Below are 23,747 nucleotides of genomic sequence, written 5' to 3'. Positions count from 1 at the left end.
AGCTAAATAAGTTTGGATCAAATAAAGGATGAGGCTAAATGGCAGAATTGTCAGTTTTGGGTGAGCTATCCCTATAAGTTAAAGTATATAAGTTGATGTTCATATGCCTGATTAATATAGATATTAATAAAAAGGTCTGCTAGTCTAAATTTCTATTTTGATTTATCTTTTGATGTTTTATTTAAAACCCACTCTTTTCTTTGCTCAACAGGCTATTTTCACATGGAGGTAATCTTCTATTGATAATTTCTGGATTTTAAGTATGTGTAAGTTGCATAAAACTCTATTGTTTAACCACTCACTGTTGTTTTCAAATTACTTATGTAACTTGTCTTTCAGAATTTTTTCAGCTGTTGAATTCACCTCAGATCAGTGTTGCTGTAATTCCTGATCTATGGAAAGAATAATTGAATGAGGTAAGAAGTATACTACTCTATTTACTATCATAATAAATGTAGTATCGTTACCTAAAACAGCATGTTCATAATGTGGAAAATAGATCATGCTTATGAAAAATTACTTTATTATTTTGTACAGCTGTTATTGAAATGACACTAATTTTAACATTCCATTTACAGCGAGCAACGCCACAACTATAGGACCTCTTCTTTCTCTTCTCATAATTTAAGTAAGTATTGGGAGACTAACTCTGACTTCTGTTAACTCAAACCTGTTTTCCCTGTATCTCTAAATTCATTTAATTGTATGTAATTTTGGTATATGATATATTAAAGCAATAAAATAAAGTAGGCTACATAATTACTCACTGGAGATTTTATATGTAATGAAATTACAATAAATGTCTGAAACTTCAATAACTTGCTAGTCATAGTTGTTTCCATCTGTCCTCTCTTGTTCACTGCCTATTTTGACTTGTGTCTGCTGTGGATCTCTGAAGCTGGATTATCTGTTGGATTTGTTTCTTCCTCTGACTGCTTTCTCCATACCAACAACTACGACTGGTCTTCAGCTGCGCTCCCCGGTCTGCTGTATTCTCCAGTCCAGAGCTTCACTGCCCAGTGTCTGAATTTTAATTTATATATTTATTTATATGTATATTTACATTTTAATGATTTCTTGTTTGCTTTTCTTGTTTGTTTACCCTTTAGTTTAATTATATATATATATATATATATATATATATATATATATATATATATATATATATATATAATCTAAACATATACTCTAAACATATACTGTTTGCTTATAATTAGATGTGTACTGTATGTATTAAATGTTGTGAAATATATAATAAAAAGTTTGATTATATTCATTTGTGTGTTATTTTAAACACTTTAAAGTTTACACATGCAATTGTTAAATTAAATAGGAAAAATAAATGAACAATATTTCATATTAAGCAATACTGGAAAAGAATTGCTGCTTATCCTGTATTCTAGGCAGTATTGATAAACTGCCACAAAAAATATTAATACAAGTAGTAAGAACGCCGCCTCGCGGTTGCTGAATGTCGCACGACAACGTTGCTACAGCCTTCTCACGTCTTACATTTCTACGTTGTGACAATGTAGCGAGCACGTAAGCGGCAACGTTGCCTTTGAAAAAATACAACGTTGTGCAGACATCGCTACAACGTAACTGTGTTTGTTGGGAACTCACTGTGAGAGTTTGCGCGCCAAATTATTTCCCGCGTCTTGACCACAAGATGGCGTCTAGAGCTTGTAAATTTCAAATTGCAATGTTTTTAAATTAAATAAACGTTTGTATACAAGACAGAAACCAAAATCCTTCCTTTCGATACTAATAGAGATTGTGAATTTTCCTCACGGCAAGTTACTGTCGGCCATGTTTGACAAACGCGAGAGAGCACTAATGTAAACCACTGGAAATCACAACAGAGGAAAAACGGCAGTTTTAAAGTAATATCTCTTGAAACATCTCACAAACACGCAAAATAGGCTAACGTTAATATTTAAGTACATAAACGCTGTTTGCATGTCGGAAAAGCTGAAAACATGCGTTTTGTATCCCCCTAACGTTACTGAAAAATAACCAGCCTAGGCTGGTTGCTGGTTTTAGCTGGTCGACCAGTCTGGTTTTAGAGGGGTTTTTGCCATTTCCAACCTGGTCTTAGCAAGTCAGGGTGGGAGATGTTGGGCTGTTTCAAAACCGCCCAAATTTTCTCTAGCCACCTATGTCATTTTCTGCAACTATGTCCAGCTTAAACCAGGATGGTCATGCTGGGTTTATTTGGTCATTTGCAGCCTGGCCAGGAAAGACAAGGCTGGAAATTACTGGAAACCAGCCTGGAAATGGCTGAAACCCCTCTAAAACCTGGCTGGTCAACCAGCTAAAACCAACCAACCAGCCTTGACTGGTTTAAGCTGTTTTTTTTTCAGCAGGGCCAGCAGTGAAGTGTAACTCAAGAAGCCGAGAAGAAAACATTTCCATATGATTTTCTTCATTATTTGTATTGCGAGCACAGTACTTTGCAGCTTGTTGATCAGTGCACGTGACGCAAAATCAATGGAAATCAATAGGAATCAGGCTTGTTCTAAATATATACCTTGTTCTGTGTAGACAGCTCACTAACTTCATTCACTCCATCAAGTCAACTATATTAGTGGACTTTTGTATAGAATAGTGAATGAGGGGCAGTTTTGTATACAGCACTGTAAAAAATGCAGGGTTGCACACAATTTGTTCATGCATGTGCCAGCACAAATTCATTAAGTTAACCTAACTAAATTCATACATCAACATAAAACAATTAATTTTCCTCCAAAAATCCATAGAATTGTTTTTGTTTCAGCTTATTTTAACTAAGTAATTTGAAGCTTCTTCATTCATTCATTCATTTATTCATTCATTCTCTTGTCGGCTTAGTCCCTTTATTAATCCGGGGTCGCCACAGCGGAATGAACCGCCAACTTATCCAGCAAGTTTTTACGCACCAGATGCCCTTCCAGCTGCAACCCATCTCTGGGAAACATCCACACACACACACTCATACATTACGGACAATTTAGCCTACCCAATTCACCTGTACCACATGTCTTTGGACTGTGGGGGAAACCGGAGCACCCGGAGGAAACCCACGCGAAGGCAGGGAGAACATGCAAACTCCACACAGAAACACCAACTGAGCCGAGGTTCGAACCAGCAACCTTTTGTATATCCTGATTTTGTCGAGATCTATACATTCCTAGGGCAACAAGGGTTGAGCTTATGATAAAAAGGACGGAGTCATATTAAAACCTAAGCATAGACTGAAATAAAGACTTAGACATGGAGTATTTAAGACAGAATTACTCACTTTAATTTCAAGTGTTATGCAGGCAAAGATTTATTCTTTTTTTTCCTCTTTTTGTTTTTTTTTTACCCATTAACATAACACGCTTGTACAAAGTTATTTTAAAAATATCAATAAACTGCAGCCTTTCAGGCTAACCTGGCAAAAAACCCATTATCAAATGCCATGAGGACAAAGGAACATCTTAGAAAAATGATTTACAAATGAGGTGTCACTAGAAAATATTAAAGAAAAAAAATCGGTCGCCACAGAAAATATTACCAAAAACATCTATTTATAATTGTTTGGTATCAACCATTTCTTTTGAAGCTTTTTTTTCCCCATTTCAAACACGTCATGGTGCGAAACGTCATAAATTAAAAGCCATGGTTTTACTTCTAAAAAGGACCACGTTTAGAAATAACAGATCGTTACTAAATAGAGATCGTTAGCGGAAATGAACCATGCAGCACGTCATCTCTGCATTAACAGCGCACAATATACATTAGCAAATACTAATAGAAGGATAAATAATAAATTAGACACACACATACACACACACACACACACTCACACACAGGTGGCATGTACTCGTGCTGTGTGGGAACCAAAAATGGGCCTAAGAATGAAACGAAAACCAGAGCGGGAGAACATAAAACTCACAAATAAGAACGCCACATTACAGATTTCTGAACATCAAACTCATCGAAGAGGCTTCAGGGTGTGTTTTTTTCCACTCTGACATGACCTGGGAACGGTGTTACACCGAAATCTGCCCCCCTTCTGTTGAAAAACCTGTTCTGATGAAGCTACAATCAAATAACATCAGCATATGCTTGGGTTATATGTGACCTTTTAAACCTGTATTTGTAGGGACGGTACATTTAAGTGAGACTTTGTGTACTTTACTTTTTGTATTTGATACTTTCAAGACTATAATATGGACTAAATATAAACACAAAACCTAAATATCTTGAATAAAAGCTGACATACAATATAAATGACAGAGTTTAATAGTAATAAAGTAGACTACCTTAATGGGACGTTTTCTTAACGCAATTTCTGTAGGTCAGTTGGACAAAAATGAATTTAAATTCGAGGCCAACGTTTTAAATAATGATATTAAGCACACATTGAAGTCTCGATTCAATTTTTAAATCAATTTGCACCATTTATGAAACTTCAAAGTGTACTTTAATATCAATATATAATCAATATGCAATGAATATAATTCAATCTAAACCTACAGAAATAGCTTTAAGTAAATGTCCCATTATGGTAGCCTACTTAATTACTATTGAATTCTCTTGTTTATATTTGTTGTCAGCTTTTATTCAAGATTTTTTTTGGTTTTGTGTTTATATTTTGTCCATATTATAGTCTTGAAAGTATCGAATACAAAAAGTAAAGTACACAAAGTCCCATATAAATGTACCGTCCCTACAAATACAGGTTTACAAGGCCACATATAAACCAAAATAGAGTTATTATTTGATTGCAAGTTCATCAGAGCAGGCTTTCCAGCAGAGGAAGTCAGATTTACATAGGGTCTGTGCATGGGACGGGGTCGAATCTCTTTGGAGGACGCACGAAAGTCAACAGGAGGACACTTTATTGACATGGGTCTGGAGGATCTTGACCTGGGCTGAATTGGATCATCGTGCTCCAAACATGGCCACAGTGTTCACCATCGTATATATAGAAGAAAAAAAAAAAAGATGAAAATGCGGTCACCTGGGCACTACTGCACACGAAAAAACATGTCTGAAAAACAGCCCCGCGTCCCCCTAAAGACCCAGCCGTAACGTAGTGGTACTGCAGTGTTTGTTAAGGCATCGGAGTACAGTTTATATGACTTGAGATAAGAGAGAACTTCTCTAGGTGTTTTTTTTCTTCTTCTTCAAACCTATTCTACCCCTCGGTAATGTAAACATGGTTTTACAAAGATTGTCTTTATAGTATTGCTTTCATTTGTTTTAGAAAGCTAGATTGTTTTTTTTATTATTATTTTTTTTGTTTTTTAATTTCTAAACTGGAATGCATTGTTTGTAAATCTAATGTGCTTTTCTTTAAATAGCCCGTCTCTAGGATCTCCTACATAAAAGTTCAAAATCTGCACACGATGAATCATCGAACGCCAAATATATAGATATATATGTATATATATAGGTATCATTCTGTACGCGAGGCTGTGATTGGCTGACGCTTCGCGATGCTCCAATCAGAAACGCCGTTGCTTTTATTTAGCTTGTGCTGAGGCTCTAAATGTGTACTATCTGTTAGCTAAGCCTGATCGTATGCAAAAACCACAAACCAACGAGATCCTCGTCCCAGACTGTAAATTCAATCCATAACCACTTTGAAAACATACATATATATCATTTTTGTGCATAGCGACATTTTCAGGAGCATTAGGATACTTTTAGTACTTCTTGTGCTACTCGAAATAATTCAAACACCGCTCGTTTATCGCTCATGTTACGTCTCTTAACAGCTCATACTATTTCCATATTTCCTTTAGATTGTTATCATAATATTTGATAGTATTAAATTTCCATATGAAAAAAAACTAATCGAGTACGCTCAAACAGCGGTCCATCGTCGATAGAAAAAGAATGAAGAACGTAAAATCGACATATATAAACAAACAAACAATATCATGGTGCTTTAAGCCAATAATCTTTTTTTTTTTTTTTTTTTTTGGAGGGAAAACTACTCAAACTCCTCCTCTAAATTGTTTGAAGTGGTGGGCGTGGCCGGGTTGGAATCATGTGAGAGCGTCGCCACTGTAACGATCCTCGGCGAGCCCAACACCTCATCCACCTCCTCCTCCATCTCGTCTGTGGTGATGATGGTAAGAGCTGCTCCACCTTTCTTGTTTTGGTGGGTTTTGATGTGCTTTGACAGGTGGTCGCTCCGCATGAACCTCTTGGAGCATTCGGGACACTCGAACCTCTTCTCACCTGATTAGAACCAAGAAAATTGTTCATTTGATCAGATTTGAGCAAGAAACGTCACTACTTCTAGAAATTAAGACTAACTATTGGCAGTATAAACCAGATATTAGGGGGGTGCTATTGTAACGGAGGCCAGCTAGTGTGTGCTGTGCAGGTAAACCTCACTCCTCTAAAGGTGCCCTTAGCGACAGAAGCTAGGGGCCATGGTCTTTAGCCTCCTTGGTAGAGCAACTGACTCCCATGCGGAAGATCGCTGGTTCGATACCAGCTCGGAGCAGGTTGGGTTGGGTAGTGTAGGACCAGTGGGGTTACATTGGTGCCGTGACCCGGATGGGATTGAGGTTTAGGGGGGTGAGTGTAACGGAGGCCAGCTAGTGTGTGCTGTGCAAGTAAACCTCATTCCCATGCAGAAGGTCGCCGGGTTGATACCAGCTCGGAGTGGGTTGGGTAGTGTAGGACCGGTGGGGTTACATTGGTGCCGTGACCCGGATGGGAGTGAGGTTTAGGGGGGTGAGTGTAACGGAGGCCAGCTAAGTGTGTGCTGTGCAGGTAAACCTCACTCCCATGCGGAAGGTCGCCGGATTGATACCAGCTCGGAGCGGGTTGGGTGGCGTAGGACCGGCGGGGTTACACGATTAATTCAGATTCGATTTCGAATAAAGAGAGATAAAGTGATTATTGAGTCATATCCCGCCACCTTTTCCAGCAGTATGCATTTGTTCCACAGGAAAAGCTCAGTTTCACAAGAAAATTAGTAAAAGCATCTATTGTACTGTGACTTTTGCAGTATGGGACACGCTTCATTTATTGACCTGTATTCAATTTATTCATGTTTTTTAAAGCACGAAAGGGAGCGCATGCTGTTGTGTGGGCGTGGCCATTTTAAGGTAAGGCACTTTAATGCTGAAATACGTGCAAAAATGTGTCAAAATATGGCGTTTGGTGATTACTCCCATTAACCCCTGTTTGTTCTGAAGAAATAACTGAACATACAGAGTTAAGAATGAAACGGCATGTGAAAATGAAACTGCGTATGCAGTAAACTGATACTCTGTATGTGTGGAAAACTGTCAATGGAGATAAAAGAGATACTGTGTAAACTAGCAGTCACTTTTTAGACTTTTCTGGGAAAATTCCTGGTAAATTGACGTAAAGAGACCTTTTTTTTTAATTACAGGAAAATTTGTTCTGCCAATATACTGAAATGAGAAGTTACATTTAAAAGAGTATGAAAAACTATATTCAGAATACCTACTATATCAGGGAAGAATTTGAAGTGTGCATATGACGGCATGCTATTGCATGAGACCATGGGAGAGGATTTTATTAACGCAATTTATATTTGTTCATGTTAAAAACAATAAATCTTTTCTATTTGATTCGTTTATGTGACCTAAAATATTTATTTCAAATCAAAATATTATATCTGAAGTACTATATATATATATATATATATATATAAAACAATAGTGCTTCCTTGGTCTTATCCGTATTTCTTTGCACTTTAAACACACGTCGACCACAACAGGAAATAAAAAAACTGCAACTGCGTTAATTGCGTTAATATTTTTTAACGCCTTAAATATTTCAAATTAATCGCATGCGCTAACGCACTAATTTTGACAGCACTAATATATATATATATATATATATATATATATATATATATAAATATATATATATATATATATATATATATATATATATATATATATATATATATATATATATATATATAAAAATATATATATATTTTTTTACAATATGTCTGATAATATTTTATCTTCTGGAGAAAATCTTATTTGTTTTATTTCGGCTAGAATACAAGCTGTTTTTAATTTTTTAAACACCATTTTAGGGACAAAATTATTAGCCCTTTTAAGCAATATTTTTTCTCGATAATCTACAGAACAAACCATCGTTATACAATAACTTGCCTAATTACCCTTACTTGTCTTGTTAACCTAATTAACCTAGCTAAGCCTTTAAATGTCACTTTAAGCTGTATAGAAGATATCTTGAAAAATATCTAGTCAAATCTTATTTACTGTCATCATGGCAAAGAGAAAATAAATCAGTTATTAAAAATTAGTTATTAAAACTATTATGATTAGAAATGTGTTGATAAAATCTGCTCTCCATTAAACAGAAATTGGGGGAAAAATAAATAAGAGATCTAATAATTCAGGGGGGCTGATAATTCTGACTTCAACTGTATATATATATATATAATATTTATTTATTTTTAGTTTTAGTTTAAGATCAGCTTAAACTAAAACAGCTGCTACAATTCAAGTGAAAAAATCTATTTGCAATTTCATATTCAGATCTCTTCACATTGTTTTAATTGTTTTGTAAAACTAATCAAATTAAATAAAAATAAAAACTGAAGAATAAAAAAACTGATCACACCTGTTTCTTGTGAATTAAACGCAGTAACCAATCAGTTCACTTCTGACCCTGGTTGATAAAAACGCATTCATTTGTTTCATATGAAGTTGTTTCATCCTGCTGTGTGCATGTGTGTGACTTTAACGTCAGTTTCAGTCTTTGTGTGTGTGTGTGTGTGTGTGTGTGTGTGTGTGTGTGTGTGTGTGTGATTGTCACCTGTGTGTGTTCTGCGGTGCCGCTGCAGCTCGTCGCTCCGCGTGAAGCGTTTCCCACAGAAGATCCAGTTACAGACGAATGGTCGTTCTCCTGTGTGCCAGCGCAGGTGAGCCCTCAGGTGAGACGTTTTCCCATAAACCTTCCCACAACCCTCCATATGACACACATGCTGCTTCTTCTTTGACGGGTCGCTGTTGTTTCTGTCAGAATACAAAGGACGGATGATCAGAAAATGCTTTACCTTTTACAAAAATTAAAACCTATCGATGGAGGCGTCTTAATTTTATTAGTTATCAGTTAACAATGACCATCGATTAATTTTGCAAGCGATGCTTTTGTGAGAACTGCAGGAAAAGAGCATAACTGCTAATTCTCTTTCCTTATTCACCCGCAGTGCAACAAAAGAGCACGCACAAAATAAAGAAACCCAAAACTAAATTGTGTGTGAAAGAAGAACCTTATTTAATCCCTTCGTTTAATCCTTTTGTTTGCTTAAGTTTAAAGACACTAGCTGGGTCCCAAATGGCACACTATACACTATGCACTCATGCACTATGTACTTATGCACTTACACACTCAACAGGATAGTACATGTATGTAGTGTTGTCCCAAATGGCACACTAATGTTTTTTTACTAAGCGGAAATTCAAACCGTTTCCCTGATGGCGTTTGACGGTCGCCAAATCAGTGAAATAAACGACCGAATTATTAAATAATACCTGCCGTGAGTATAACCGCATTCACCATCGGGAGGCGCTATAATCACTCTCGTAGGAGAATTTTGCTTTCACCATCCAAAATAAATAAAAAGTTATCCAACATGTGCGCCCGATAGCTCCACCCCTTCCGCTACGTAAACAAACCTGCGGTCGTTGAGTGCGTGAAGTGTCCATCATTACACACTTCACTTTAGCGGCTGAATGAGTGCATCATCCGGGTAATTAAAGTGCTCTTATTATTTTTAGAGTTTTCAAATGTAAACGCACTGCTTACACTATTTATACTAGAAAATGGCGTAGAATAGTGCATAAGTATGCGATTTGGGACGCAGCTATAGTTCACCCAATAATGAAAATTCTGTCATCGTTTACTCACCGTTGTTTCTGAGTTTCTTTTTTTCTGTTGAACACAAAAGAAGATGTTTTGAAGAATGATGTAAACCTGTAATCATTGATAGTATTTGTTTGTCCAACTATGGGGGTCAGTGGTTACAGGATTTCAGCTTTCTTCGAAATATCTACCTTTGTGTTCAACATTTAATTCAAGTTTACTTGTACAGCGCTTTTTACTTTAATTATTCTTTCAAAGCAGCTTTAAAAAAGGGTGCACATTACAGTATTATAATCAAATTCAGAAAAAGTTAAGGTTATTAGTTACCATAACTTTATTATAACTAATTAACTAACTAATATATTTTAACTGTTAAAGTTATTATATAATAGCATAGTTAGCCTGCAGTTATCCGCTTGTTAAGTGTGACGTCACGCGAAGCGGCTTCCGGGTTCAAGCGCTCTATTCAACTGAATAGGGAGATTCATGAAATGGTAATAATAAACGTTTACAAAGCGATTTAATACTTTTGAAAATCACGATCGCAGTATATATGTCAATGCCTAATATCCGATGGACAGAAAGTCACAAATTTTTTATGAATTGTAAAATTTTTGGTATTTGTTATGCAGCAAGCCCAGAGATAGTTGTGTACACTATGATTTAATATAAAATTAACTTTAATGTGTGATAGGAATAAAACGTGATGATAAACGAATGATTTCTCCACTCAAATGAATGGCGGCTTGGACCCGGAAACAGTATTACATACGTCACCACTTAACAAGCGGATAGGTGATGTCTATAGCCCCTTTCACACAGTGATAGCGGTAAATATCTGGAAAATTTCCGGAACGACTTTACCGGTATATTCAAAAAAAGCTTTGTTCACACAGGCGAGGACGTTACGGAAATTTTCTGGAAAAGAGCATTCACACATCCATTCCAAAATACCGGTAAATTCTGACATCATTCACCACAAATGAGCTTTAAACGCTGCACTTGTATTTGTAAATTGTAAATTATACATTTGACTAAATTACAAACTCTGTGGATGATCAATATTGTGAACAACTTTCGCAGGATCACTTTCGCATGTCGAGATGTTCATAATATGTGCGTTTGCAGGCACAGGCACACGCAAAGCTTAAAGGTAAACAAACTACGGCTTATCATAAGCATCTAATCGATGATTATTTACACGGTTGGCATTAAGAAGAACATATAAACGTGATCTGACTAACTTCTAGCAGCTAAATGCGTCTGGAAAAATATTCAAAGGCTTTTATTCTCATAAACCGCGCAGACGTAAATGCGTCTGACTGTTGTGATTGGCTAAAGCAGACGTCTCACGTCAGAACGTTCTAGACGTGCACGCGCTTATTACGGTAATCTTCCTACTGCATTCACACAGCGCAGCATTCCGGCAAATTGCCGGTAATGTTACAACTTCTCTTTCCGGAAAATAGCCAGAACGAATTTACCGGCATTTTCAAAAAGGACCTGTTCACACAAACAACCTTTCCTGTATGTGTCTGTATGTATGAAAGGGGCTTATGTGTACATGTTCAGTAAAATTCAGAATAAAGCAACACATGAATGTTTGGCACCACTTGAGGGAGCGCAAATAGTGAGTAAATGTTCATTTTTAGGTGAGCTATCCCTTTAAAACTCTGATTTCCACTCCTCTTTTGCTGTGTCTGGCGTACCTGCCCTCTCCATCTCTGCAGTTGGGGCAGGAACAGGCCACCCTGCGCAGCCTCTTGCTGGGTTGACCCTCCTGATCGGACGGGCTCTGGACCTGCCCCATCTGCTCAGGACTCACAGCGTTGCTGATGTTCCCAACGGTCACCGTCACTGGAGCGGACTGAACTTTGACCCCATCCTGACCCTGCTGTTGACCTGTGGGGAGGATCCAGAAACAGCCACTGCTGATTACATCACTCTATGACCAGCAGACAGAAAAAATACTCAGCACAAGGACGTTAATGGATGTGGAATCAATTTTAGGATACAAAAGAAAAATCACTAGGTGTCATTTACAGCAGGGGTGGCCAAGCTTTTTCATATGAAGGGCCAAAAACCAAACTTGAGTGAGGCTAGCGGGCCGAAGGTTAATATAGTTATCATTGGTAATTTCCTCCTTTATTTATTAATATTTAAAAATAACTAGAAAACACTGCTTTATATTAAATAATACAGCTTCTTTTACATTTTATAATTAACTTATTACAGTAAAAACAAATCACACTTATAACAGAATGGAGATACTCTAGTTTTTGCCTTGATTTGCACGCTGATGTCTTCTGCATAGTCCTCTCTACCCATCGAGTGGCAGTATTTACATTTTTAAAATCTGATTAATTTACAACTTTAATTAAAAGCTTTAATTTCAGTTTGCTTTTTTTGTAGCTCAGCAATAAAACAAACAAATAAACAAAAAAAGGTTACGTCAAATTAGAAATAATGATCTCTTTTAAAGGCCTCCGCCCCAGCCCTCTCCATCATTCTGGGATGTTGGGCCAAATTGAATGTTAGAATGGGCCAACTTTGAGCATCTTAATAGATTTAGAGCTCAATAGTTAATAGTTAATAGTGGAGTTAAATGCATTTCTAGAAGAATCCGACCAAATGAATTGCTGGAGTAAACTTGCAAAGGCAAATAACAAAGAGTTTGAAATCTGACACTTCAAGAAGGATTTGGAAATAACATTCAGACTCTGACTCATACTAAATAAACGCCTTCATTTGCTGATTTACTTCATGAGAAATACAAAGTTGATGGAAAACAACTGCATTTCATGCTACTGTTCCAGTCCCTGTTTGGGGAGAATAGTTAAAATTTCAAATTAAATATCAAAATTAAATAGTTATAATAAAAATTATGTTTACATATTTAACCATTTTTAATATATGAGTAACAGTATATTGGTAATTGCTGAAAACATATCATATTTAGATTATATTTGACCAAAAAAATTAAGCAAAGTAAAAAATTGTATTTGAATGAGGCCAAGTTTTCTAACCACTATACTGTAATGCTCAATAGCATTTTTTAAGCACCCTCCCCAAAGAAAAAATATTTTTAAAATGTTTAAAAAAATATGATTTATTCAAGTATTTTTTTTGATTGATAACATATTTAAAATCTACGATAATTCTACACCAAATCATCCTAATGTTTGTCCAGTTTTAATGTAGTTGTGCTGCTATAAATGCAACATTTAAGTAACATTTGGAATATGAATATTCTTTTAAATAAATAACCATGTATAATATAATCTAATATTTTAGAAACAAAAAAATTCTATTTAAGAATTATTTTTATTTGTTAACATATTTAAAATGTACAGTATTTCAACAGCAAACCATCCTAATGTTTGTCCAGTTTTAATGTAGTTGTGCTTATGTACATGCAATAATTTTCAATATATTTTTTTACATTTTTAATTGCATTACCATTTGCAATATGGATATTAGTTTTTATAAATATCCATTTATAATATCCAATAATAATAATTCCTTACATGTATATAACGCATTGACACATTTTTGGAGGGAATCTCCATATCCACCACCAGTGTGCAGCATCCACCTGGATGATGTGACAGCAGTCACACACCACACACCAGCTTATTGGTGGAGAGCCAATTCTAATATGGGGATGGTTAAGAGGCAATGATGGACAGTGGGCAAATTTGGCCAGGATGCCAGGGTTAAACCTTGAAGGACATCCTAGGATTTTTAACGACCACAGAGTCGGGACCTCGGTTTAACGTCTCATCCGAAAGACAGCAGTATAGAGAGTCCCCCTTCACTATACTGGGGCATTAGGACCCACCACTTCCAGCAGCAACCTAGCTTTCCCATGTGGTCTCCCATCCAGGTACTGACCAGGCGCAGCCCTGCTTAGCGTCAGTGGGCGACCATGTGAGAGTTGCAGAGAGCTAGCAGCCGGCTAAAATCACCTCTGAGAGTAAAGCCTGGTTTATACTTCTGCATCAAGTGACCGGCGTAACTCACCGTGCAGGCAACGCGCGTGGCTGTGCATTTATACTTCTGCACGCTGTCTCTGTTGGTCTGCATTAACACTTCCGAAACGCTAGTGGGCAGTAAGGTGTAAATGTTCCTCTGTGTCGAGTTTCTTCGCTTCTGTTTTGCTTCTCCTGAACACTTCCTGGATGTACAAGTGGCTCAAACTCGCTCATTTTGAGGCAGGAACCGGCGGACGTGCAACAACTTTAACCATGAGGTAAACACAGAACAAAACTTTCCATCCGGAGCTCCTTCACGGGACTCCACACTTGTAAACAATCGCTCACGCCATTCGCGCGGCTCTCAGTCCCGCCCAGACTCGTCGGCGCTAGCAAGCCGACCAATCACAGAGCTTGCGCTACGCGGTTGCGACGTGTAGTTAAATTTTTTGAGAGGTGCACGTCAGTGATGCCGATGGCCACGGCGAAGGGCTATGCGTCAGCGCCGTAGCATACGCCGGCGTTTGATGCAGAAGTATAAATCAGCCTTATATAAAATATCGAAAATAAATAAACGAATCTCAAAAACATGCTTCACTGTCATTCTGTATACGCAAAAACAGTCCTAAAAAGGATTAATTTGCTTGCATATATGACCAAACACACACCTCGATTAAACATGAATCAAACATCAACTCCAGCCCTCCTGCTTTACATGAATACACAACTACCCTCTTCCGCAGGACTCCTGGAGGGTCTTACCTTGTACACCGGTGATGGTGAGCGGGACGCCCTGCACCTGCACTCCAGCCGCCCCCAGACCGGCAATGTTGACCGTCTGCACCCCTGAGCCCGCGGGCAGCTGCGCGGCGCTGAGCGTGATAGGTGAGCCTCCGAGCGTCAGCGGAGCAATCTGAGCAAACGTCCCACCGCCTGCGCTGGACGCCACCGGGGCGAGCGTCAGCTGCTGGGGCATGCCTGCGTTCTGCACCTGCACCGTCTGCCAGCTGATCTGCCCCGACGGCGTGAGCGTGGGCGTCCGGATCAGCACCTGCGCCGGGTTCTGGAAGGCCTGCAGCTGGAGGTTTTGCTGGACCGGCTGTAAAGTCTGCCCGGGCTGGATCTGTATGGAGCCCTGCACCACCTGCTGCTGCGGAGACTGGATCTGGATCTGCTGGAGCACCGGGTGGCCCACGATCTGGAACTGCTGGATTTGTCCGGCCTGCTCAGATGTGGATTGGAGGCCGTTGGATTGGGTTAAATCTGCTTCATTATCCTTTGGGCTCTCGGCGGACACCATGGACGTCGTAGATAGTCCATCAGCTGAAGTCACGACGACCGAATCGCTTCCTGTGGCGGTCGTGGTGGAGGTCGAACTCCCTGTGGAATCTGCTGTGCTTGTTGTGACCGTCGTGATCAGCTGGTTTCCATTGGAGATGCTGCCATCGCTGGATTGGAGAAGCTGAACAGAACCGCCGGCTCCTGCTACGTTATTGATCACCGGCAGAGCCAAAGTCACGCCGCCGAGGTTTATGGGTAATGTAGTCACCATTGGTGCTTGCGTACCCTGAATGGTCTGGAGCTGCAGAGGAAATGACGGCCTGATCTGAAGCGGGATGGTCTGGTTTTGGACGATGCTGGCGGATCCCGTCCTCTGTGGCGTGGCCAGAATGGCTTGGTTGTTTCCGGTGGAAATGAGCTGGATCTGTTCGGGCTGAACGCTTAAGGCTGCGGGGTTGCTGGGGCTTATTTGGATCTGCTGTCCGTCAGCGGTTTGAAGATGCGGGATGACCTGATACTGAATCCCGCCGGACGAGTTGGGCAGGTTCTGCACCTGTATGATCTGAAACTGCTGCTGCGCTGCATTATTAGAGCCGACGGCCTTGACTTTCCGGCCGGCTGCGGCTTCGCTGGACGCTGCATTAGCGCCAGCCTGTTGAATGCTGTCCTTGGTTGCGGTTGCAGGGGAGGTGGCGATGATCTGCCAGCCGTTTCCGGTGAGCTGTGCCGGGACCAGCTCCAGCTGCTGTGTGGGGTTCTGCAGCTGAAGCAGACCTTGGCTCGGGTCGATTATTATCTGCTGTTGTGCAGCCGCCTGACCCTCAGCGCCAACACCTCCGATTTTACTGCACGTCGCTGCAAGCAATGCAAGAGGAGACGGCTGTGCATCCTACACACACACACACACAAACAGCGAGATGTCAGTGTCAGCACATGTGGGCGGGTTCACAGGAAGAGTAAGTGTGTGTGTGCGTACGTGTGTGTGCACCACAGCCTCTCCATTTCCCGATTAAGGGCTCAAGAGAAACTCTTCATGACAAATATGGAAATAATTCAGAGGCTCTTGTGTTAAAGCTATCTTATAATTGAGTGTTGTTAAAGCATTCTTGTATTTCCTGTTACCAGACAGCCTGTACAAGGTTACATCTTGAGATACCTTTTGTGATGTCTGCAAGAATCTCTTATTAATACTGTAAACACACACACACACACATATAAAGTACTGAGGGTTGTAAAACGTCTGAAATCACCAGTGAATCACTATTACAGATAATACTTCAGATGATATATGTTTGCTGTAGTCGGCAGCACTGGAGTCATCATGAAAACTTTTACTTAATTAATTAGTTATATATATTTGAGTGAAAACGTATATTTTGCTTGTATTTGCTGGTATTATTACTATTATATTAAAGCAGCACTGATGCTGACATGAACAAACATTAAGTATCATTTTCATATTTATTAATGTTATGTATATCACATTAGATTACAAATTACACCTAACATGAAAAGGTAAAAATAAAAAACACATTTTGTTTATATTATTTGCTTAAACCACAGCAAAACGTCTTACTGTAATCACGTATTTACATGTATATATATATATTTATCTATATGTTTCATATTTTCAAATGGTTCATACATTTTTGTTTTAATGACTGATGACATAAACAAAACATTGTTCTCTTGTTATATTTACTAAATGATGCTTACTATATAATCTTTATTTTATATACACACACACACACACACACACACAAACACACACATTTACACACACATATATATATATATATATATATATATATATATATATATATATATATATATATATATATATATATATATATATATATATGTTCATATTTTTAATAGGAAGCTTTACAATATAATATGTGTGCATATATATTAGATTAGGCAGTACTGAAGCCAAATCTGAAGCTTATCTGACAAAATAACTTACGATAATGGTCCAAAAACTAGATTAAGTCAGGACTAGGCCTTAGTTAAATAAGGTTGTTTAAGACACATTTATGAAAATGGCCTTAGAAAAATATTACTGGTGTGCACCTGGAGACAAAAAAATGACACTGACATATTTTAAGACATCTCACCACAAGTTATTCTGAGTTGAGACAGCTCAAACATGAACTTTAATCCTGACTAGCCTTAAACCTTGTTTGTGAAACCGGGGGTCAATGTTATATAAAAATATTAAATACAAATTGTACAAAAGAGGAAAAATCAAGAGAAGCTTAAAAAAAAATTGTTGAAATTTTGTAGTTTGTAATTCTTTTTTGCAATATTTTGCTGGAATTTAATTGTATTATCATTTAATATCTAAATAAGTTTGGTGTCTAAAATATTATTTTAATAACTATATCTGTTTAATAAATCTGTTTAGTGTAAATGCACCAAAATAGATTGCCTATATTCTAGATTACATATATAGTATATTTAGCTTTGCACAAAATGTAAACAAATATTAAATGTAATTTAATTACTTAAATAACTGTTATTAATATACATTTTTATAATGTTCACTTTGTTGTCACAAATTTGGTTACATTTAATTAGTGAACAAAAACCAGCCCAGTTTCCTAAATGTTTGTTCTTTATTTGGTTCTTTGTCAGTTTTCAGATGTCAAAACCAAAAAAATATAGCTTCAGACTTTTGGACTCCGCAAGTAAAGTAAACATTATTATTGTCTTTTATATAAACATGTTTTTTAATAGTTTTTACATTTTTGTTTTAATGACTTCTGACATGAACAAAACATTTTTCTTCTGTTATATTTACTAAATTATGCTTACTATATATAAACTTCATTATATCTATCTATCTATCTATCTATCTATCTATCTATCTATCTATCTATCTATATATATATATATATATATATATATATAGATATATATATATAGATATATATTTAGCATAGAGAAGATTTCTTCAACACATTTCTAAACATAATAGTTTTAATAACTCATCTCTAATAACTGATTTATTTTATCTTTTCCATGATGACAGTAAATAATATTAGATTAGATATTCTTAAAGACTCTTCTATACAGCTTAAAGTGACATTTAAAGGCTTAACTTGGTTAACTAGGTGAACTAGGCAGGTTAGGATAATTAGGCAAGTTATTGTATAACAATGGTTTGTTCTGTAGACTATCGAAAAAAATATATAGCTAGAAGGGGCTAATAATATTGACCTTAAAATGGATTTAAAAAAATAAGAACTGCTTTTATTCTAGCTGAAATAAAACAAATAAGACTTTCTCCAGAAGAAAAAATATTATCAGACATACTGTGAAATTTTCCTTGCTCTGTTAAACATCATTTAGGAAATATTTTAAAAAGAAATAAAATTTAAGGGGGGCTAATATATATATATATATATATAGACACACACACACGTTTCTTAAATGTTTGTTCTTCATTCGGTACTTTGTCTTTGTCAGTTTTCAGACGTCAAAACAAAACAATATGGCTTCAGACTTTTGGACTCCTCTGTGTGTTAGTGCAAATTGATTATAATGATATATTTGTTCAGTTTCTGAAGTGCTAAAGATTAAAAGTGTTACCCAACACAGTTCACCAATGTTTTATCAAACTCAAACAGCAGTTTTAGACAGGAACAGTGTGTATGCGTGTAACTGTGCACCGAAGAGCCCTGCAATAATCAGGAAGTGCTGTCTTTCAGTTGCAGAAACAAGTGGGCACCACAAAACCCCATTCAACCCAAACTTCACACATCTGATACCTGTGATCCAGAAGTTTTCCCTTTCGTACCCCCATCACCTCCACTGGCTTTCCCCCCATCAGTGGCCATGGCTTCCTTCTTTTGATCTGCAACAACAACAAAAAAGTCAACCCTAAAACATCTGGATGAATTTAATGCCACACATTACACTTGCACCACAAACACACACACACACACACACACAAGGGTCGGGTTTTGTAATGCAAAAGAGTCTAAACACATCAAGCAGGGCTTCCTGTCGCTCACAGGCATTGCACAAGAGCCAAAAGTGATCAATGGGCGCAAATAAACAGCAGATCGCATATGAAAGTGGGGGGACAGCGATGGATAGATGGCACAGACGCACGCATGGAGAATTAAGGGGTGGAGACGCATAAGGAGGGGAGGGTACGTACCACTCATTCCGCATTAATAAAACCCGGAGAGGAGTTGTTTAAGAGAAAAAAGGCCGGACGCCGTGGAAGGCAGGCAGAAGGCAGGCAAAAGCCCAGAAGAAGGACGGCCTATTTTCTCCAGCGGCCGCGGACTGTGGCGCAGCTCTGACGCACGGACCCACCCCGCCAGGAAGGGCGGTGCCAATGCAAAAACACCCTTCAATAACGGAGCACAAAATGCCAAGAGGGTCCGAGCAGGTCGGCTTGAAGAGCGGCGGTCCCGTACGCGTTCAAAGCGGGCCCAAATGTGCTGCTGAATCCGGAATTAAATAATGTTCCTCCGCGGAAATATGTGCAGGTCTGTCAGAGATCTCCGTCTGCGCGAAGGCCCACCCACTCCCATTTAAATATCTATGAATGCCAAAACCATCATGTTCAGTGTTCGCTCTCCCTTTCTCTCCGCTCTTTTTTGTGCGTGTGAGGATATTCGTCGGGAATTCACTCACACGACATTTCTCCGAAATTCACTTTTTTGATGCACAATTGCATTTGAGGCACACTAAAATTGCTGTGGCTTTTGTGGGCGGATGTTCCCCTCCCACTTATTCAGATTGGATGGTGGGCGTGATGACGTTTGGGGCTTGTAGTTTTATGAGTAGCTCAAGTCCTTTGGATTTCACACGTTGTGGACTACCGCTCCCATGATGCTCGGCGCCACAGAGAGTGACGTTTCGTTAGGGGGTGTTATCACGTTCGGTTGTTCGGAATGAAGAAGGGCGGGCTCTTGTGGTATGTGGGGGTTGGGCGAATGGAAACGGGTGGAGAAACACGAACCACCGGCCCAGTTCGGCTTCACGAGCGCACGGCCCACTCACTAACACACGCCCTGAACTTCTGTCACGATTACAGAGCGTGATAACCATGAATACATACACGCCGTTATGATACATGTACAGTAGCCGCTAAGTGCGTCGCGATTTTGAACGTGGCTGCACCTCACAGGCTTCAACAAGTATTCAGACACTTCTGTCCCACTTAAAACATGCGTGAATGTCACTGTATTACATAACAAAATTAAATCATGTGGCGTTATTTTTTAGCAAGCAAAATGTTTAACATAAATACATGTATTAGCTTCTAAATAGAGGACGGAGCTTTCAAAACAGACATATAAATATCAACAAAACAGCAGACAGTTGACTGAGGTAAAGTTAGGTTGTTCTACTTTCACACTTTCAGAGTTTGTCCTATAATATATCAATTCTGCAAAGGATTATTAGCGAATTCTAAATAGGCAAATCATATTAGCAGTCGAAGACTATCAAAAGTAGGTCTACAACATTGTTTACAGTCAATAGTGCTAATGTTCTAATGTCATACTTACAGTAGGCCTACAGAATATTCAAATGAACATGGTAAACAGTATGGGAGTTTTAAAATGAACGAATGTGCTAATATAAACCAACTTTACCTCAATACACGAGAAGGTTCTAGCTGCAGACCTGGTGCAGTGCAATCTGGGCTGCATCCAATGCATTTTAATGGGCTCACCTAAACCCACCCCTAACCCTACGCGTCACAGTGACGTCACTAGCTCCATTTGAGTGCATTGTGTCTGACATTGCATCGCGATGCAGTCTCAGCTTACACCATAAAGGCTGCATCCAGATACTATTGGAATACACACGTGCATTGCTTTCTAATAGCTAATAGGCTAAATCTCTGCGATAAACTGAATGTTACGTTTCTCATCTGTAAGTCACTTTGGGTATAAGTGTCTGCTGAATTATTAGATGTAAATCTTATAATGATGAAAAACCAGTTGAGCAAACAGCTTGATTTGAGCTCGACTGACACTTGTTGCAATGACTTATAGGTGATTTGAGAAAGGTTTAATGTAGTGTTTCAGGTAGCTTTGCTGTTTCTTTCTGTCAGGCTCTACAAAAATATCACACACAATTATTATTTGTGAATGTAAATATGATTTCCTAGTGACACAGAAAACCAAAAAAGATAGAAATAACTGATTTAAAACAAAGTTTGTTGGTGAAAATACAAGTGGTATAACTAAAATACTGAATAAAGTACTGTGCAAAATAATTAGGCTACCATAGTACATAGTTTGGTGATGATATAATGGACATGTCTTATTATTTGCCATGAAATGGCCTCCACAGTGTCCTGACCTGAATATTATAGAAGTACTATGAGACACAGAAGGAAATATCTCACAGCCTAAATCTAAAGGACACTGGAAAGTGCTGAAACCCATTACAGAGCACATTATATTCAGAAGTGTAACTAAAATACTTGGCACTTTATATAAAGTACTTGGCAAAACATTTAGGCCACCATTACATTGTTTTAGTGATGCTATAATGACCATATATAGGCAGCACGGTGGTGCAGTGGGTAGCACAATCGCCTCACAACAAGAAGGTAGCTGGTTTGAGCCCCGGCTCAGTTGGGATTTCTGTGTGGAGTTTGCATGTTCTCCCCGTGCTTGTGTGGGTTTCCTCCAGATGCTCCGGTTTTCCTCACAAGTCCAAAAACGTGGTGTAGGTGAATTGGGTAAGATAAAATTGTCCGTATTGTATGAGTGTGTATGGATGTTCCCTAGAGATGGGTTGCAGCTGGAAGGGCATCATCCGCTGTGTAAAACATATGCTGGATAAGTGGCGGTTCATTCCTCTGTGGCGACCCAAGATTAATAAAGGGACTAAGCCAAAAAAAAAAAAAAGAAGAAATGACTGAAAACCAAAGAGATAGAAATAACATTGGAATATTGTTGCTGGTGCAAATATTTGTTGCATAAATAAAATATTATATTAAAATATATAACACCATTAATACATTGTTTGGTGACGATATAATGGCCATATATTAATATTTGCTACGGAATGGCCTCCACAGTGTCCTGACCTGAATATTATAGCACCATGAGACAGAAAGAAATATTTGACAGCCTAAATCTAAAGAAGGACACTAAAAAGTGCTGAAACTCAGTACAGAGCACAATATTTTCAGAAAAAAAACTTCAGGAGAGTGTTCAAAACATGCTTAGCGCAAAGGGAAGTCATGTTCAGAGGTATAACTAAAATACTCTGCACTTTATATTAAGTACTGTGCAACACATTTAGGCCACCATTACTTTGTTTTAGTGACGGTATAGTGACCATGTATTATTATTTGTCATGAAATGGCCTACACAGTGTCCTGACCTGAATACTACAGAGGCACTATGAGACAAAGAAAGAAATATTTGACAGGCTAAATCTAAAAAATGACTCTAAAATGTGCTAAAACACTTTACAGAGCACATTATTTTCAGAAAAAAAACTTCAGTAGAGTCTTAATGCAGTTCAAAACATGCTTAGCGCAAAGGGAGGTCATGTTAAACACTGACTTTTGCTTAAATAAATAATTTTGTGCACACATTTCTTATATTTTCCGTTTGTATCTTAATGAAGAAATAAAAATTAAATATGGGTATGTGTAAAGTACTGCAGTCCTAAATACAGATAATATTAAGAGACACTTCTGTTTCTCTGGATTTATTTGTGTTTCACCTTTTACATATACTATCATTTAGACATTTTAGATTTACATTGACCTCATGTGAGCTTCACAGCACTGAGAAAATGCTGAATCAGTGTTCAGACTCACGCTAACAACTCGCACTTTAATTCTGTGCTCTTTATCTTCTGCAGATGATGTGCTCTGAGTCACCGATGCCCTCTGGTGGTTGGGAAAAGCTTCACGCATAAGGCAACAAGTCATCAAGATGATATGGTGAAAATAGTATGAAATATTGAAAAATAATATGAAATATCAGTGTGAGTACAACCCAAACAGTTATTTATTTATTGTATGGGCTTGAATGTTTGCTCTAGCTGCATTAGTCATTTGTGTTAGGAAGATATTAGTAATTGCATCAAGTATTTTTATACTGTATTTATTTATTTGCATTATATCATTTGGATTATAAGTCATTTGCATTAAGTAACTTGTTTGTAATTGATTGCATGTTTGCATAATATAGTTTGCATTATCAGTAATTGAAATTATTAATATTTTATTAATGAACATTTCTGCATTATATAATTTGCATTAACTTAGTAAGATTTTATTGATTAATTTTTTTGCATTATCAAGTCATTAAATGCATTTTCTGCATTGTATAGTTTGCATTATCAGTCATTTTAAATTAGTTATATTTTATTTATTAATCTTTTTGCATAATATGATTAGCATTTTATTCATTTGTATTAGGAAGAAACTGGCAGTTGCATTATTTTATGTTTTATATTGTATTCATTTACTTGCATTTTTAGTCATTCGTATTATTAAATGTTTTTGTAATTAATTGCATTATGTAGTTTGCATTATTAATCATTTAAATTAGTAATATTATATTAATTAATCATTTTGCATTATATAATCTGCAGTCATTGATTTATATTAGGAAGTTTTTT

At 37.7% G+C, this 23,747-nt stretch overlaps 1 protein-coding gene across 3 annotated transcripts; it reads right to left on the bottom strand.

The window, feature by feature from the left end:
* Positions 1-3,260: 3,260 nt before the first annotated feature.
* Positions 3,261-20,812, bottom strand: sp4 (sp4 transcription factor). 3 transcript variants are annotated; one of them, XM_087294079.1, is made up of 6 exons: positions 20,744-20,812; positions 18,899-18,984; positions 14,607-16,014; positions 11,580-11,772; positions 8,821-9,020; positions 3,261-6,219 (listed from the first exon to the last, which is right to left on the bottom strand). In XM_087294079.1, the coding sequence occupies exons 2-6, from the start codon at positions 18,965-18,967 to the stop codon at positions 5,969-5,971; spliced, it is 2,121 nt and encodes a 706-aa protein (XP_087150205.1). In that variant the 5' UTR covers positions 18,968-18,984; positions 20,744-20,812; the 3' UTR covers positions 3,261-5,968.
* Positions 20,813-23,747: the final 2,935 nt, after the last annotated feature.

The sequence above is a fragment of the Danio rerio genome, chromosome 19 (genome assembly GCF_052040795.2).
Source record: "Danio rerio strain M-AB ecotype USA chromosome 19, GRCz13ab, whole genome shotgun sequence".
Lineage (NCBI taxonomy): Eukaryota > Metazoa > Chordata > Actinopteri > Cypriniformes > Danionidae > Danio > Danio rerio.
The sequence above is the reverse complement of the archived record's forward strand: the minus strand, read 5'-3'. Positions and strand labels throughout refer to the sequence as shown.